The sequence below is a fragment of the Nycticebus coucang genome, chromosome 18, assembly GCF_027406575.1.
Source record: "Nycticebus coucang isolate mNycCou1 chromosome 18, mNycCou1.pri, whole genome shotgun sequence".
In the NCBI taxonomy this organism is placed as follows: domain Eukaryota; kingdom Metazoa; phylum Chordata; class Mammalia; order Primates; family Lorisidae; genus Nycticebus; species Nycticebus coucang.
In genome coordinates, this window is record NC_069797.1 from 63790365 (window position 1) to 63809266 (window position 18902).

Genomic DNA, 18902 nt, shown 5'->3' on the forward strand with positions numbered 1-18902 from the left:
GCTGTTCAGGTCTGCTCAGCATTCCTGAACAGGATGTGGAATTGAGGTATTTGGGGTATGCAAGAGGGTGGATATTTATGCTTACATAGAACAATGGAATTTATAAACATATCTAAACAGTTCCAGCCTTCTACCACTGAAGACTTCTTTAATTACTATCCCTCAGTCTGTTTTGAAAGCTGTCTGCCAGACAAAGGTCATTGCCGCATAACCCCTTTTCCTATTTTTTGTAAGCCTCAGAGGTTCATGCTGCTTGTCAGAGCTGTAGGCAGCATGATGTCACCAGTGTTCAGCACCCAAAGGACTGGGGAACAGGGCGGGAAGAGGAGAAGAGTGGGCTGGGCTGCAGACTGAGAGCAAAGAAATTCCACAGTGTGCCTGCCGGGCCAGCCTCATCCATTAGACTTTTTAAAATTTTACCATTATTCAGACTCCTGTTACTGCTTCAGTGGGAAAGTGGGGAAAGGTTGGGGCTACCTGGATGGTGGCAGAGGAAGACAAAGTGGTGACAGCAGGAAGAGGAGCCAGCCTCATGTTTTCTGCTGGTGGCCCGGAAGTCTGAGCCCTTCCCCAGGCTGCACCTCCCAATGCCTCTCTTCGGTGACCAGCTGTTACCTACATGGGCCACAGGTGGTCCAGCTGCCAGTTTCTCCAACCTCCCCATGCCCTCCCCCAGCCCCCACCTTCCTTTATCTGCCCATCTCCCATCCCACCTACCCTGGCTTTAACGCAGGTGAATCAAGCGCCTTTGCATGAGGCCTGAGGCCAGTGGCCAGTCCCACCTCTGCACTTACTACCTGCATGACTTTGAGCAATTTACTTCCATTTTCTGAGCCTGAATTTTCACACCTGTGAAATGGTTCTTATAAAGCATCTCATGATTGCTGCAAAAATTAAATGAGGTAACGTAGAAAGTCCTAGTCACAGCTTCCCCTCTTTATTCTGGCTGCATCATCTGAGAAAGTTTCAAATGTTCAAACAGCCCCAAGTTGCAGAACAGAGAGATGAAGCTCAAACTGAGATTGGCAGTCACCCACACGGGAGAGGGAGAAGGAAGACCAGGGTGACAGGATAGAGAATGCCCTGTCTCCCACCTGCCTTCCAGGAACTCTCTCAGGATAACTCCCTACACCGTCCACTGTTTTCTTTCTGGAACACCAGGAGCTCGGTTGCTCGGCCATTGTCACTTCCGGTGTGGCCTCTCCCTTATCCTTTTTGGTCTCTTCAGGGGGCTCCCATTAGACTGCGTGGAGCTTTCTGTTTGGCCTCCATGTCTCCTAATTCTTGCTAACAGTTCTCGCCTCGTTTTTGGTCCTGCGTGCTTGACAATTTCCCAGCTGCATCTTCTCATGCCCAGTTCTCCTGCTTTTCAGCCGACTGCTTAACCTGGCCGCTTGAAGTTTTTGTTCTTCCAGTTTAATCAATGTATTTTTCATTTTACCATCTCTGTCTCTTTCAGACTTCCTGTGTTTTCACAAAGCCTATTTTTGCTTCACAGATTCTGTTCCTTAATCACTTCAAAGACATGTTTTTCAATTGTTATGTAAAATATACATAACACAAATTTACCATTTTAATCTTTTTTTTTTTTTTTTTCCCCCAGACAGAGTGTCACTCTGTTGTCCTAGGCTGGAGTGCCAGGGCATCAGCCTCGCTCACAGCAACCTCAAACTCCTGGTTTCAAGCCATCATCCTGCCTTAGCCTCCCAAGTAGCTGGAACTACTTGGCAAGCCCACCACCTTGCCAAGCTAATTTTTCTATTTTTAGTAGAGATGGGGGTCTCACTCTTGCTCGGGCTGGTCTCTTAACTCCTGAACTGAAGGGATCTTCCCGCCTTGGGCCTCCCAGAATGCTAAGATTATTTTAAGCCTTAAAGGAACGTGATGATGGGACCTGAGTCACTAACAAGCAGCTGTAACCTTTGCTTCCCTAATTATATTAGATTAGACTTTTTCCTTTACTTACACTGCTTTGTAAAATCTTATAAAACACTAAAGGGCATCAGAGAAGACCCCTTTTCTCTTTACTGCTAATCTTCATTATAGATTAATGCCCCCTTTCTTCTCTTACACAAAGACCTTAATGACTATCACATTGTCTAAGATGGAATGTTAAACATACCCTTTTAAATTGGAAAAAGAAAACAAACAAGCTGTAACTAATCAAATTGCTATAACTCACAGACCAACCTTGTATAGGAAATGTAATTCTGTTAAAGTCTCTGTTTTCTGCCTACATAAAAGTAAGATCTTTACTTTTCAGCTTCAGAGCAGTGACCCCATTTCTTTGGAGTCTGTGTTTCCCAATGGTATCTTGAGCTTTACACTCGAATGAACTCTTTTAAACTGGATTTATGTGTTGAAAGCCTCTCAACCGGCGCCTAGCCCCAGGAAAGTGCTCAGAGAAAGTTAGCTATTATTCCTGTCCATCCTGGCCCTGGACTTTCTCTTTTATTTGGTAAATTGAACCTATAAGCTATCTTCAGTTGGAAAAGCCTTCTTCAGGGTCTCACGCACGCACCTGATTCTGGTAGGGACTCCAAAATCGGTGAAGGTGTCACTTATGCCATGATAAGCAGCCCCCACATAGGCAAAAAGGCCACAGTTCTTTTTTTGTTTTGTTTTGTGTTTTTTTTTTTTTGCAGTTTTGCAGTTTTGGTTGGGGCCGGGCTTGAACCTGCCACCCCTGGTATATGGGACTGGCACCCTACTCCTTGAACCACAGGCACCACACAAGGCCACAGTTCTTTGCATGGAGACCTCCTAGGTGGACACAGGACTTCAGCTGCCACTCACCTCTCTGTCTCCAGCATCTGAAGAGTCTCCTTTCTTTTTCTCTCTTTTTTTTTTTTTTTTGAGGCAGAGTCTCAAGCTGTTGCCCTGGGTACAGTGCCATGGCATCACAGCTCGCAGCAACCTACAACTCCTGGGCTCAAGCGATTCTCCTGCCTCCGCCTCCCAAGTAGCTGGGACTACAGGCGCCCGCCACAATGCCCGGCTACTTTGTGGTTGCAGCAGTCGTTGTTTGGCAGGCCTGGGCTGGATTTGAACCCCCCAACTCAGGTGTATGAGGCTGGCACCTTAGCCACTTGAGCCAAGAGTCTTCTTTCTTGCCTTCCAGCTCAACTCTGCATTTTAAACTTTTTATTTATTTATTTATTTATTGAGACAGAGTTGTTAGAGTGCCGTGGTGCTCAATCGATTCTCTTGCCTCAGGCTACCAAGTAGCTAACACTACAGGCACCTGCCACAATGCCCGGCTATTTTTAGAGACAAGGTCTTTCTCTGGCTCAGGCTGGCTTCAAACCTGTGAGCTCAGGCAATCCACCCGCCTCGGCCTCTCAGAGTGCTAAGATTACAGGCGTGAGCCACTGTGCTCAGCCTGAACTTAAAAAATTACTATGTTTTGGGCGGTGCCTGTGGCTCAGTTGGTAAGGCGCCGGCCCCATATATCGAGGGCGGCGGGTTCAAACCCGGCCCCTGCCAAACTGCAACCAAAAATAGCTGGGCGTTGTGGCGGGCGCCTGTAGTCCCAGCTACTCGGGAGGCTGAGGCAAGAGAATCGCTTAAGCCCAGGAGTTGGAGGTTGCTGTGAGCTGTGTGAGGCCACGGCACTCTACCGAAGGCCATAAAGTGAGACTCTGTCTCTACAAAAAAAAAAAAAAATTACTATGTTTTATCAAGCATGTCTATATTCTTGAAGCGGGAGGGACTTCCCAGTGAGCTCAGTAGATCTGCTTAATCAGAAGTGCCACCAGTTTTGTCTTCCTTCCTTCATGTTTTAGATATATTTTGATCATTATAGATTTTTTTTTTTTTTTGAGACAGAGTCTCACTATGTCACCCTAGGTAGAGTGCCGTGGCATCACAGCTTGTAGCAACCTCAAACCCTCTTGCCTGAGCCTCCCAAGTAGTTGGGACTACAAGCGCCCGCCACAATGCCCGGCTATTTTTTTGGTGCAGTTGTCATTGTTTAGCTGGCCCAGGCTGGATTCAAACTCTCCAGCCTGGGTGTATGTGGCTGGCGCCCTACCCCCTGAGTATGGGCGCCACCCATTATAGATTGTTTTTAAGTTTCTCTAGTTGTGGTTAAGAGTCCATGTGAAGGGGCAGTGCCTATATGAAGATGTGAGTGGGCCTGTGCTGAGGGTGACCAAAGGGGACACAGGCTGGAGGAATCTGTGGGTGGAGGGAAATGAGTCCGAGGAGGAAGCCCAAAGTGGGGCAGATGGGGCTGTTCTCTCCAGATATAATGTCAATCACCCTAGGCTGGCAGAGAGCTGGAGTCCTGCCATCCTGTGCTCAGACCAGGCTCTGGTAGTCATGGCTGTGCGTTCTGGATGGAGGGTGCCAGCCTCCCCACCCAGCCCCTCCTTGCCTCATGTGTGTTCTCCTGACTGCAAACTCATTGCACCAGGCTCTACCTGGGAGACAAGTGTGGGAGGGAGGAGGAAGGACCCTATAGATCCCTAGGGATGACCTCATAGCCCACGAGAAAGAAAAAGCCCAAAAATGTGAACAAAGAGGGTAAGTCAGAGGAACACAGAGAGACAACCAGGCTCCTAGAGTCTGGAGACTCAGAGATGTCACTTTCATCTGTCATCCATCCATCCATCATCCCACTCACGTGCTCAGAGTGGTCTCAATCTGTGCAGGGAAGGGTCTCATCAGTATCTGGCCAAGGCCCAAGGGCAGCTTCAACCCCAGGGAGAAGTGACCAAGTAGAGCAGAACAAGTTCTAGCCTAAAATTCAAGAGCCCTGGGTCCTGTTTTTGGCTCTGCTGTGAGCTAGATGTGTGAACCAGGTTGTGTGGCTTGACCATTCTGGACTTCACTCTCCTCACCTATAAAATGGGGACAATTGGACCAGAATGTGGGGGTGGGGGGAGCTCTCTAGTCCTGACATTCCATAGCTGACCCTTGGGCGCCTGATGTCACAATATGGAGTTGGCTCGTGATTGGCCCATACCCTCGCCCTGCTCTGCTGTGCTCTTGGTCATGGGAACAAGATGGTCACATGGACCTTCTCTGCTTGTGCTCCTCTGTTATGGGCAGCTCTTGTCATGGCTCAATGTCAAGAGTGATCACAGCAAAGGTGTGGCTGGGACCTGAAGGAGCATGGGACCAAACAAGGGGCCTGGGCAGGACAGGCCCCTCTCACAACAACAAGATGCCAATCTCTTTCCCTGTAGGTGACTTCTACAATGAGACCCAGGCAAAGATGTTCCTGCAGTTTTACGACCAAACAGCCCAGGTTGTGTTGAACCAGTTCATGGAGGCCACTTGGAACTATGTCACCAACATCACCAGGAAAAATCAGGAGGAGATGGTGTGGTACCACCTATGCCCCAGGCCCTCCCCACTTACATTTCTCTGGGATCTCAGGGATATAAGGGACCACACCTCCTGCCCCCTGTCCAAGCTAGGGGAAAGAGGGAAACCCCAAAGTATATATGAAAGCAGGCTGCAAGCTCCAGGCCTCTTACTGGCCCTAAACTTTGGGCAGGAATTCCTGGCTTCTTTTCCCTTGTAAGTTTCACCTCCTTGCTTTTAAGAATCCAGGCTTCTTCCCTCTCCCTCTCAAACCTTCAGTGATTCTGGACCCTTGAGATGGGCTTATAGAGAGGGTTGGTCTTCACAGCCCTGGAGTTCAATGTGGGAAACTTACCCCTCCCCCAACCTCTATGACAAATAGAATGATCCTCTTCCCAGCTGCGCAAGGATGTGGAGAGGTCCCAATTCATGGTGTACTTTGGCACCCGGGCCCGCCTGTTTAAGACTGACCAGTTCCAGGACCAGGTCGTGAAGCGCATGCTGAGTAAGCTGCAGGACATAGGCAAGGCGGCCTTGCCCCAGGACGAGCTCCGGGAGGTGATAGACGCAGCCCCCGGCCACCAGCCACAGGCTCCCCTGCCCCAGGGGTGGGTGGATTGGGCCTGATTGGGGAGCCAGAATGTCTAGGACAGGAGGGAGGCTGGGGTCAGGGGCAGAACCACAACTTCCTCTGGGGGAGGAGGGAGCAAAGGTGGGGGGTACTTCAGCCAAGCCCACCTCTCCTGGCTGGTGGGGCTAGCGCTGAGGGTGGGCCCAAAGGCACGGGCCTGCTCTGGGTGACACCTGCCCCCCCCAGTACAACAAGCTTCTGGCCTACATGGAGACGACGTACAGTATGGCCCAGGTGTGCATGAACGAGGGGCCCTGTCTGCCTTTGGAGCCTGGTGAGCGCCTGCGCCCTGCCCCCCTGTTGCAGAGTGTCCAGTACCGGGCCCTCCTGTGGGCTTCCCGCTCCTTTGGTGGGGGGGCACCCAGGATGGGTGAGGGCAGAGGCAGGTGGGAGTGGGTCCCACATGGCTCCTTTTTTGGGGACAGACCTTGAAGAAGTCATGGCCACCTCCAGGGACCAGAAGGAGCTGCTGTGGGCCTGGCAGGGTTGGCGGGATGCTGTGGGCCGCCAGATCCGTACCATCTTTGGGCAATACGTGCACCTCAGCAACAAGGCTGCGCAGCTCAATGGTGAACAAAGAGGACTCACACAGATCTCGGGGGCAATGCCAAGGGGGGAGTGAAGCCAAGTCTGCCAAGGCAAAGGCGGTTGTAGGGCCCTGGGGACAGCAACCATGAGCCCTGCAGCTGGGCTCCGCAGATACTGATAAGAGGACCTACTGTGTGCTGGAGGTAGGGGGCTGGCTCTGAAGACATGTAGTGGAAAGATGCCCACCCTCTCAGCCTGTGGTCCTATGGGAAGACAGACCACATTCAAGTAAACACATGTCTCTAACTACCACTGGGGTGATGCCAAGTACCAAGCAGCAGCTTGGAAAAACAAGGTCAAGGAAGGCCCCTCTGACACGCGTCCAAGGCCTACAAGAGGGGCACAAAGGATGCAAAGGCATCCTAGGCAGAAACTGCAGGAAGGAGCTTGCCAATGTTCTGGAAGGTCTAAAAGCCCCATGTGGCAGGGCTGTGGGTGAGGCAGGGCTCTGGGCTGGGTAGGGCCTTGCAGGACTTTGCTGGGCTCTTTTCCATTCTTGTCTATTTCCGTACAAACAATGGCCTTGGGAGGATCTCCCACTTTGCAGATGAAGACCCCAGGGTCAGGGAGGTTGAGTGGCTTTCCTGAGAGATGCCTGGGTCTCCTGCATGCCAGGCCAGGGGTCAGGGGTCAGGTGGTGAGCACCGAGGAAGTATTCTCTCCCACTCTAGGTTACAATGACATGGGGGCCTTATGGCGCTCCAAGTATGAGTCTGACACGCTGCAGGAAGAACTGGACCAGCTGTTCCAAGAGCTGCAGCCGCTCTACCTGAACCTGCACGCCTATGTGCGCCGTGCTCTGCACCGCCACTATGGGCCCCAGGTCATCGACCTGAGGGGGCCCATCCCCGCCCATCTCTTGGGTGAGGTCCCTGAGGCAGTGGCAAAGGGGGGCACCCAGTGAGGGGAAAATCTGTCTCTCCCCTCCTCTTAGCCCTCCCTTGCCTTCCAGGGAACATGTGGGCTCAGTCCTGGGTCAATATCTTAGACCTGGTCCTGCCCTTCCCGAATAAGGCCCCTGAGGACATCACCAAGATCATGAAAGGCCAGGTTGGTGCTTGGCCTTTGTCTGTCCCTGCCCCAGGGCACCTCTATGCAAGCTGAACAGAACCCCATGCATCCCCCTCCCTCACAGCACTGGAAACCAGAGAAAATGTTTCAAGAGGCTGAAAAATTCTTCACCTCCTTGGGGCTGCTGTCTGCCCCACCCAATTTCTGGCAAAACTCGATGCTGGAGAGGCCGACAGATGGGCGGGAGGTGGAGTGCCATGCTTCCGCCTGGAACTTCTACAGGGACGATGACTTCAGGTGCTCACAGTGGCACCACACTCCCAACCCTCTCCTGCTGTCCCCTGTCTGCCTGTTCTTAGGAGGTGTAGGCATGGAGTGGGGCAGGAGACAGCAGGGCAGGGAGGAGGAGTGAGCCGGAATATAGAGGAGAGGCAGTTGTGAGGGCAAAGGCCTTGGTCCCTGGCTGAACACGGGCCTGGGATGAGAAAATACAGCAGACCAGGCCTGTCTGGTCTCTGGCCCAACCACCCCAATCCTTTCACTGAGTCTGCATGGGGAAGCCTCTAGCCATCCCCTGGGCACCCCCATGCTCCTTGACCCCTGCCCTTTGCCCCCAGGATAAAGAAGTGCACCGAGGTGACCATAGAAGACCTGCTCTCCATCTTCCACCAGATGGGCCACATCCAGTACTTCCTGCAGTATAAGAACCTCTCTGTAATCTTCCGCACAGGCGCCAACCCAGCCTTTGAAGAGGCCGTGGGGTCGGCGATCACCCTCTCGGCCTCCTCCCACAAGTATCTCCTCAACAAAGGCCTGCTCAGCCTCCAGCACCAGGACTCAGGTGATGGGGACCCAGAGCCAGAGGGAAGATAGCCTGAGCTGAGGCTATAGGGCGGAAGGCCACAGGGAGGAGAGCCCAGGAGCCACCTCCTGACTGCCCCCCTCTCCGCAGAGGAGGAAGTCAACTTCTTGATGAACATTGCTCTGGAGAAGATAGCCTTCATCCCCTTCAGCTACCTGATGGATCTGTTTCGCTGGAAGGTCTTTGATGGCACCATCCGGAAGGATATCTACAACCAGGAGTGGTGGAACCTCAGGTGGGCTGGCCGCTGCTCTGGGCTCTGGTCCCCATCACACACCCTGACAGCAGAGTGGGGTGGACAGTACTGGTGAGCTGGGGGCCTGGGGAAGCAGGTGTTGGCTGTTTGCTGCCCCCAGACAATAGCATCTGTGGTGTAGTGGGTAGAGCCAGAGCCCGAATGGGCAACCATGAGGCCTCCTGAATCCAGTTCCAGCTCTGAGCCAGTCTCTTAACCTCTCTAGGCTTCGGTCTCTGAATCTGTGAAAACAGACTCTGCCAGTGACCCCACCCGCTCCCTGGGTGGCTGAGAATCTCCCATGGTGGTCACACTAGGCTTCTCTAAGCAGAGAACCCTCACCACCAGGCAGATCCTCCCACACCTTCCTCCCTTCTGACCCCTGAGGCCATTGATTAAATGCCTATGATGGGGCTTCTCCATATCTGCCAGGCACCAGACTGATCAGCTCAAGTCTGCTGGTCATAGCATGGTTTGGGGCCACCAGGAGTGGCCTGTGGGCTCTGAACCAGGCCCTTATATTTATTTGACCTTTTACAGCCACCTTGTGTCATGGTCATTAAAGATGCTCCTTTCACAGAAGAAGAAGCCAAAGCTTGGATAGGTTCCAAAACCAGCCCAAGGTCACACAGCAGCCCAGTGGGTGGAAGAGCTGAGCACTCCTCCCTTTGTCCTCTCATCACCTAGCCCCTGACTTGAGTACAGGTCTCATCTCACCGGGGAGGTCAGCATAGTCTTGACCTTGTGCCTCTCCTGACATCCCCCAGCAGCCATCTGAGGCACCTGCACGGACCTCTGTCGTGCATGGCCACCGCCTAGCTGATGGCACCCAGGGGCTGAGTGAGAAGGACAGCAACTCCCTGGGCCTTGAAAAGGCCCTATTGAGAGAGGAAATTTGTGATACTATAGACCCTAGAGGATGGTTCGGAGGCTCCAGTGAGTCAACAATAAAACCATGAACCTTTTTGTAGACTTTGTCTTACCCCAAAGGTTTTGCAGACGTTTTACAACAAGGCCCAGCAACGATCAGCAACTTCCCCAGGGTCACACAGCTCAGAGGGGCAAAACCAGACCTCCAGTTATCAGGGCCTGCCAGTGACCAGCTCTGTGTCCTGGGGCCAGTCCCCTGATCTCCAAACCTTGGTTTCCTCATCTGCAAAAAGGGAACAATGGTAGGCCTACCCCACAGGGATGTTACTGTGTTTTCCTTTTAGCACTTTTTAAAGACAGAGTCTCACTGTTACCCCAGCTAGAGTGCAGTGGCATCATCATAGCTCACTGCAGCCTCAAACTCCTGGGCTTAAGTGATCCTCCTGCCTGAGCCTCCCAAGTAGCCAGGACTACAGGTGTGGACCACCACAGCCGGCTAATTTCTTATAATTTTAGTAGAGACAGGGTCTTGTTCTTGCTCAAGCAGTTCCCAAACTCCCGACCTCAAGAAATGCTCCTGTCTCAGCCTCCCTGAGTGCTAGCATTACAGGTGTGAGCCATTGTGCCTGGCCAAAACTCATTACTTAATGAAATGACCTTGGTATACAGTCTGTCCCCCACCATTAGGATGCAAGCAAGGACCTTTCCTATTCCCTCCCTGGTCCCTCCTCAGAGGCCGGGGGGTGCAGAGTGTGTGAGTCTATGTGAAGAGCACAGCCTAGTTCCTAGCACAGAGGATGCACTCAGAATTAACTGTTTTTATTTTATTCTGATTCCCAATCCCATGGTTTTCATTTATTTAATCAATAAAAATGCTTTAAGTGTCCTCCTCATGCCAAGTCCAATTTTGAAAGACATGAAAGTGCTTCAAAGAGGAAAGGGCACTGAGAACCTGCCAGACGCAGTATCACGCCCCATCTTTCCCCTGCCAGGTTGAGGTACCAAGGCCTCTGTCCCCCTATTCCTCGCTCAGAGGAGGACTTTGATCCAGGTGCCAAGTTCCACATTTCTGCCAGTGTGCCCTACATACGGTAAAGGTCTGGGCCCTGTCGGCACAACCAGTTCTGGGCATTGGGAGTTGGGGGACATGGGAGCTGGGCTGAGAATTCCCAGGTCATGTGACCTGCAGGCCTGCCCACCTCCCCCTGTTGGGTTGCAAAGCCTTCTGAGGGCTATGCCCTGGCTTAAAATGCTTTATGCATTTATATTAGATCTTGAGCAGAGGGCAAAAGCTGGTAGGACCATCCTGCTGTCTCCTAGAGGAAGCAGGGAAGTGAGAGGCAAGGGTGGGGTGGCTGCTGGTTCAGAAGGAGAGCAGGACAGCTCTCTGTGCTGCCTGCCCCCTCGGTATTAGGACCAGCTCAAGAGGCCTTGCCCAGGGAGTCTCCACCCAGGATGTGACCGCTGACAGGGGCCTTTATGGCCACTGCATGTCAGAGCTGCCTGACCCTACGTGGCTCTGGGCTTCCCACTCCTGGCCTCTGCTCTCCATCCAGCCTACGCTCACATTTCTCTCCACAGGTACTTCCTCGGCCTAGTGCTCCAGTTCCAGTTCCATGAAGCACTTTGCAAGGCCGCAGGTCACACAGGTCCACTGCACCAATGTGACATCTATAACTCGAAGAAGGCTGGGAAACTCCTGGGGTGAGTATCTCCTCCCACATTGTCCTCCACACACCTCCAATTGCCATCTCCCTTTTGGGAAGACCTGTACTAGGCTCCGTCTTCTTACTTGGCCACCCTGAGTACACTGAGCAAGTCTTCACCAAGCTTGTATTCTACAGGAAGTTCTTCCTTGCGTCAGACTGCAGTCTGTTCTGCATTAATCAAAGCCCATTTCCTCTTCTGTAGCCCCCCGTAATCAGCACAGTGTTTAGCCCCTCCTGCTAATACTCACACATGCACAAATGCACACTTGCACGTGCCAGGAAGTCAAACTGTCCCGGATGGTAAACTAGTGCTGGAGTTCTGCCTTAGCCTTCAGGCTTCCATCTGAACCCCCTTATTCTTTCCTCGAGAGGTTCTTGCCTATCCTCTCGGCCATTTTATTTATTTATTTATTTATTTTGGAGACAGAGTTTCACTTTGTCACTCTTGGTAGAGTGCTATGGCTTTGTAGCTCACAACAATTTCAAACTCTTGGGCTCAAGTGATCCTTTTGTCTCAGCCTCCTGAATAGCTGGGACTACAGGCACCTGCCACAAGGCCCAGCTAGTTTTTAAGAGGTGGGTCTCACTCTTGCTCGAGCTGGTCTTAAACTGTGAGCTCAAGAGTGTTAGGATTACAGGCGTAAGCCACTGTGCCCAGCCTCTCAGCCATTCTTAACACACCCTTGGTGCACTCTGCCTCCCACACCTCGTTTTGGAGGCATCCTGATCCAGTTCCCAGGCTGATCCAGGTTGTTTTCATGCCAGCCTCATGGCATGCTTCTGGTCAACCGGTGGTCCACTATGACCCTCAGTCTTTTTCTCCGGCCCTGGTATTCAGCCCATCCTTTCCATGCCTACCTCTGTGGTAGCAGCTTTTGGTCCTGGAAGCAAACCTGGAAGGGATGGGGAACCTGAGCTGAAAATATGAACCACTTACTGCTACAGGCTGGGCTCTCTGATGAGTGCTCTCACAGAGTTTCACGTTGATAGCTCTTAACTCTGCCAAGTGGATGAATGACTTTACAAATGATGAAACTAAGGGTTAGAGAGTTGATGTGATTATGTGTCATTCATCTAGTAAGAAGCAAAGTCATGCTTGGAATTCGGAACTCACTCCAGAACGTGTTATCTTTCACCCTGTTGCCTCCATTGGTAAAAGAATAGAGACCTGGTGAGATTAGATTCAGGTCTGGTTCTGGTTTGAAGAACCAGCACCTCAACCACTGAGATGTGGAGCCTGCCTACTGACTTGTACTTTTTCCCTGTTGAATTTCAACTGATTTCAATAGGTCCATTTCCCTAATTGGTCAAGGTCATTTTGAGTTTTATTCCTGTCTCCCAGAGGATTAACACTGTCACATAATTTAGTATCCTTTGCAAATTTCATGAGCATTTTTGTGATTCTACCATGCAGTTTATCTGTAACCACCATGCCAGATGGGATTGCAGGACTGATCCCCCGGACTTTGCTCTTAGAGCAGGCTATCCCTAAAATATTTGCTCTTCCATCCTCCCATATCACAGGGCTTTATTCTAGTTGACTGCCTAGGTTTGAGCTTGTCTGAATGTGTCGAACATAAGGACGCTTCTCTGCTCTTTGCTACCACATCTCTGGCTGCCTATCATTTATTCATTCAGCAAACATTTACTTGTGCCCATGTGGACCAACTACTCTGCATCCAGCAGGAGGAAATGGATCGTGGAATTAATAAATTTCATAATACAAGAGCCAGAACAGTAGGAAAGGGCTTTGGTGAATGCAACAAGAGTTAGGAGGTCATGCCAGCGGACAAGGAGGGGGGTCTCTGTCCCCACACACAGGATTGTAAAGAATAGCAGGTGTCTATTTTCTTTACATCAACTCACTTTTAACTCCCGCTTCATCTCACGTGACTGGGGGGACATTTGACTTCAGTCATTCTTACCACTTCCCACTCTCTGCCCCACCCAGGGTGCACAGGGCTCCCAGGGTCTGACCTGTCACCAAAGCATGTAGTCAGCCAGTCATCTCATCATGCGTCACTGTTCAGACACCTGCTCAGGGAAGACCCTGCATTCCAGGCTTAGGACCCTGAACACCATTTTCAGGGCAGTGGACAGAGGAGAGATTTCTGAGAAAGGGGAATGTCATGAGCTTTGGGCAGGATGAAATGGCAACAGAGCGGAATGTGTAGGAGAGAGGGAAGGTGAGTGCTTGCAGGAGAAAAGGAGAAGATTCTTGGCTGCTCTTTTGCCTAATATATCTGAAAAGTTGATTTTCCCACTTTTGACTCATCCTCCTAAATGTGATGGCTCTGGGCCAGGCTCTGGGCTGGTTCTTCTGGGAATGGAGGGGTGAAATGGACCTAGTCTGAGTTCCCAAAGTCCCCCAGCCCTGCCCAGCCAGCCATGGAGGGCCTGATCTTGTCCCTGAGGATGTTATTGTCACTCTGGAGTTGAGGGCTCCAGACAGCACCCAGTTGCCCCCTCCGCAGCTCTCTGGTCTCACATCCTGCCCACATGGGCTATTGACTGGGCTTTGGTCAAACATCTTGCCCTTCCCAGCCTGAAGGAGTGTTTTCTAAACTGGTAGATTCTCCATGGTTGAAGCTTTTCCCCCACTAGGTTCTTCCTTTCACCCAGGAGCCAGCATCCAATAAAATCCTCTTACTGGGGGTGGCGCCTGTGGCTCAGTGAGTAGGGCACCGGCCCCATACTCTACAGAGGGCAATAAAGTGAGACTCTGTCTCTACAAAAAAAAAAAAAAATCCTCTTACGGGGTGGCACCTGTGGCTCAGTGGGTGGGGTACCAGCCCTCTATGCCGAGGGTGGTGGGTTCGAATCTGACCCCGGCCAAACTGCCTCACAAAAAATAGCCAGGCATTGTGGCGGGTGCCTGTGGTCCCAGCTGCTTGGGAGGCTGAGGCAGGAGAATCGCCTGAGCCCAGGAGTTGGAGGTTGCTGTGAGCTGTGATGCCAAAGCAGTCACCGAGGGTGACATAATGAGACTCTGTCTCAAAAAAAAAAAAAATCCTCTTACCTAGAGTTAGTTGTGGCTTTTCTTCCCCAGTGGTTTCTGTCAAGGATCTCCTGACCTTTAGCTTCCCCACCTCATTCTTGCCTAGTTGTTTATTAACAGATGTGTATAAGTCTTTGAAAGCTACAAAGCCTTCCACCATCATTACGCAACTTAATCCTCACCACAGTGAAGGGCAAGTGTTCATGGTGCTCATTTTACTGAGGAGGAAACTGAGGCGGGGAGAGGTTGTTTGCCTGAGGCTATGCAGTCCAGTAAAATAGCCCTGTTGGATTGGTCTTGAACTTGGGTTCTGTTAGTCTAGACCCCACACCATGACCTCTAGGCCTTTAGGCCCCACCTCTCTCCTCATCAGAACAGGGAAGAACAGGTTGAGAAGGATCAACATATACCCACTGCTGCCTCCAGGGGGTGGGGTGGGCACTGGGGTGGGTGGGAAGGCCTGAACCCCAGGCTGGCACCCCTGTACTCCCACTGTGTGTGAGTGTAAGAGGCTTGACTACCTGCCCCCAAGTAGCGTGTGTGCCTGAGACAAAAACCAACATTTATGCAGCACTGTGGCACCTCTCACACTCACGGTGTCTCTCATCCTCCCACACCCTCCCGGTGAGCCCAGAAAGGGCTGAAGAGATACCTCTACTACTGACGCATGGGACCCAGTGGAGTTTACGGCTATTGAGTCTAGGAGAATAATAATAATCACAGAAGTACTAGGAATAATAATAAATCACAGTAGACCAGGTGTGGTACCTCATACCTGTAGTTCCAGCTACTTGGGAAGCTGAGGCAGGAGGATTGCTTGAGCCCAGGAGTTTGAGGTTGTAGTGAGCTATGATCATGCCACTGCTCTCTAGCTAAGGTGATCCTGGTACCCGCCCCCAAAGTAATCACAGTAACGCAAGTACTAGGAATAATAATCATCACAGTAGTACTAGCACTAGAAATAATAATAACCGGCAGCAGCAGTTAACACCTATTGCCTGCATGTGATGCTCCTTCTACTATGCTTGTTTCATCATCACAATGACCCCATGAGGTAGTTACTATCTGCATTTTATGGATATGGAAACTGAGACTCAAAAAGGTTAGGTTACTTGCTCAAGATCACATGGCTATGGGCGGTGCCCGTGGCTCAGTGAGTAGGGCACCAGCCCCATATACTGAGGGTGGCATGTTCAAACCCAGCCCCGGCCAAACTGCAACAAGAACAACAAAAAATAGCCTGGTGTCATGGCAGGCACCTGTAGTCCCAGCTACTCGGGAGGCTAAGGCAAGAGAATCACCTAAGCCCAAGAGCTGGAGGTTGCTGTGAGCTATGATGCCACAGCACTCTACTGAGAGTGACATAATGAAACTCTGTCTCAAAAAAAAAAGATTAACTGGGCGGTGCCTGTGGCTCAAGGAGTAGGGCGCTGGTCCCACATGCCGGAGGTGGCGGGTTCAATCCCAGCCCCGGCCAAAAACCACAAAAAAAAAAAAGATTAACCTGGGTTTGAATCTTGGCTTTGTCACTTAGTAGCCATGTGATCTTTTTTTTTTTTTTTTGAGACAGAGTCTCACTTTGTTGCCCTGGGTAGAGTGCAGTGGCATCACAGCTCACAGTAACCTCAAACTCTTGGGCCTAAGCAATTCTCTTGCCTGTATTCTCGGGTAGCTGGGAATACAGGCACCTGCCACAACACCCGGCTGTTTTTTGGTTGTAGTTGTCGTTGTTTGGCAGACCCAGGTTGGGTTCAAACCCCCCAGCTCCGGTGTATATGGCTGGCACCCTAGCTGCTGAGCTACAGGCACCGAGTCAAACCCAGGTTAATCTTATTTCAAAACTTGTAATTGTATCCACCACATTGAGCTCTGTGGGAAGATTCTGGCCAGCCAAGTCCTGAGGGTCCTAGTAGCACCAGGTGATGCCCCTACATGCCTCACAGCTACTCCCACACCCCCAGGGATGCCCTAAAGCTGGGCTCGAGTCAGCCTTGGCCAGAGGTCCTAAAGAAGCTGACCGGGCAGTCCACTGTGTCTACAAAGGCCCTCATGACCTACTTCAAGCCGCTACTGAACTGGCTGGTGACTGAGAATGTACAGCAAGGAGACATTCTGGGCTGGCCCGATTTCACCTGTACCTATGAAGGTTTGATATTCCAACCCTAGTCCCAGCTCTGGGCCAGCCCCAGGTCCCACCCTACCCTACCCTGGGACAGCCCTTACCCCAACCCAGCCTTAACCCCCAGCTCATCTATGACCTGGACACCCAGTACAGCATGGCTATGTGCCCCTTTCTAAACTGGCCTGGCACAGTTTTGGCCAAGACCACAGCCAATGCCCCAGCCCCTGGCTCAGTTGCTTCCTTGCTCACTATCTAGTGAGGCTCCCAGACTGATATTTGAGCAGATGGTCAGCATCATGCCTTAGAGTTGCTTGGAGGTTGTACATTGTCCTATTGCACCCATCTCCTCCTCCTCTTCCTCCTTTCCTCCTTCTCACCCTCCTCCCACCCTCCCTGCTCTCACCTGTGGCTTGGAAGGTAGGTACCTGAGGCTGAGGGAGAAGACCAGTGGCAGATCCTCCCTGACAGCCACAGATGACCTCAGAGCTCCCTCTCCAGTTCTACTTACTCTATGAGACTCTTATATCTTCCACAGAAAAAGACACAAACAAAGTGACATTCCTGAGTCTGGAGCTGGACTCTGACAAGGCCAGTTTTGGGCAATGGGTGCTGCTGACCCTCTGCTTCATTTTGTTGCTGGTGGCCCTGGGGCTGGCCTACAGGCTGTACTTCCTGGAAAAACAGTCACTGGCCCAAGACAGCGTGATATTCACCCCACTGTTCCCTGCTTACTTCCTGGGCAAAGCCATGGATCCCCCCCAGGCTGTTAAAAGACAGTGGATACTCCTGGGGCTCTTCCTCATCATGATGCTGTGCTCCATCAGCCTGGCCATTTGGATTTTCACACACCACGGCAGGAAGCCTCCATGGACGGCAACTGAACGGTGGAATGGGGACTAAACACCACTGAGACTGGTGAGGCTGGAGGGGAGGAGGAGGGCAACCGAGCCAGAGAGTGTTGGGGGACAAAGGGGAGGACAGCCTGTGTGCATAGTGCCCAGGTGTGATTGGGTGCAGCTGTGGCATGTCTGAGTACATGTGACATTGTAATTGTATGTTTGCAAACTTACATAAACACTGACTCCATGTGATTCCATATGTGCCCTGGGTTCCAAGCCAACCTCCTTTCCCCCAGAGGTTCAGGAACTATGGTTATAGTGAACCAGTGGCCGTGTCCCTCCAACTCAGCCCCCCACACTAAGTCATGCCCAGAACTGGTTCTTCACATAGTTTTGTTTTCTTCAGGAGACCAGCTATGGGGTTTGGCTGGAGTTGTAGTACCCAAGAAATCTCCACAGTGTCTAGAGAAAAGGCCTTAATTCAGTCTCCTTATAAAATATACTGAAGTGGAACTAGACACACCTTCATGAATCGTTGGTGCTCAGTTCATGGGCCCTGGGCTGTGTACGCAAGCTAGCACACCTGTCTGCTGATCCTGTGGCCTGTCCTGTGACAGGCTGCATAAGTCAGCCCCCAAAAGCTCTTTGCTTGCTGGCTGAGATGCAAATAACCCCACAAACTGCCCCATGGCTCTCTCTGCCCCAGCCCAGGCCCTCCCAAATGGAGACAGTGGGTAACTGGGCACTGAGCCAGCCTTGATTAATGATTGACTTCTTTAATATTTAAACAAAGCTCATCTCCAGCCACTCTGCTCCAGAGATGGCCTTGTTCAACACACACACCTGCTGCCTGGCCCGTTGCCCTGGGGAGTGAGCATAGGGCAAACAGCACCTTTTCAGGCTCTGTGGGGTGGGGTGGGGTGGGGTGGGGGTGATGGGAGGGAGAGCACAGCAGGAGGATATTTGGAAAATTAGTGCTCTAGGAATAAGCGTGGGAAAAGAATAAGCCTGCCCCTACCCTTCCTAGCCCTTTCTTTCCAGCTTGAGTCTGCCTGCCACCAGGATGCCATACTCAATATCTGGTGACTCGCTGAGTCTGGATTGAGATCCCAGGGGCTCCTGGGGAGCCTGGGAGTCAGTGCCTGTCAGATGATAGGGAAGATTTGAGGGGAAGTGGCATTACAGCCCATAAGCACAGGGAAGAGGCACTAAAGCGGCATTGGAGCTGCTGGGAGAGTAGCCAAAAGAGGGGACTAGCTCTCTCTAGATTGAGAATCTGAGTCCAGAAGCCAGCAGTTCAGGAGACAGAGGTACTACCCTGTTTCCCTGAAAATAAGACCTACTTACAGGAAAGATAAGACATCCTCTGAAAATAAGACCTAGTGCATCTTTGGGAGCACACCTTAAAATAAGACACTGTCTTATTTTCGGGGAAACGGGGTAGACCGAACTTTCCATGTACCATACTGCTGCCCAGGTTTCTAGAAGTCTCCTGAGTTCTGGCTAAACCAAGCACTTATTGCTGTAGCCCCAGGCTCTACATCACCCTCTTTTGGTGTGACTGTCACACTTACTTTTCTGTGCTATGATGTCCTTATTTGCTCCCCATTACTAGCTATCAGCTCTATAGGACACACATCAGGAGTGTGCTCCTATGTAGCACCTGTAGTCAGCACAGCCCATAGCACACAGTGCAGACTTGGAAAATGAGTAAGGGAGTGAAT

At 51.4% G+C, this 18902-nt stretch overlaps 1 protein-coding gene across 1 annotated transcript; it reads left to right on the forward strand.

Moving 5' to 3' along the window:
• Nucleotides 1-3685: 3685 nt before the first annotated feature.
• Nucleotides 3686-17239, forward strand: LOC128571141 (angiotensin-converting enzyme-like protein Ace3). The gene is made up of 14 exons (XM_053570777.1): nucleotides 3686-3719; nucleotides 5193-5329; nucleotides 5713-5871; nucleotides 6131-6218; nucleotides 6370-6513; nucleotides 7204-7395; nucleotides 7485-7582; nucleotides 7668-7840; nucleotides 8161-8384; nucleotides 8496-8640; nucleotides 10503-10601; nucleotides 11092-11214; nucleotides 16179-16363; nucleotides 16875-17239. The coding sequence occupies exons 1-14, from the start codon at nucleotides 3686-3688 to the stop codon at nucleotides 17237-17239; spliced, it is 2166 nt and encodes a 721-aa protein (XP_053426752.1).
• The last annotated feature ends 1663 nt before the right edge of the window (nucleotides 17240-18902 follow it).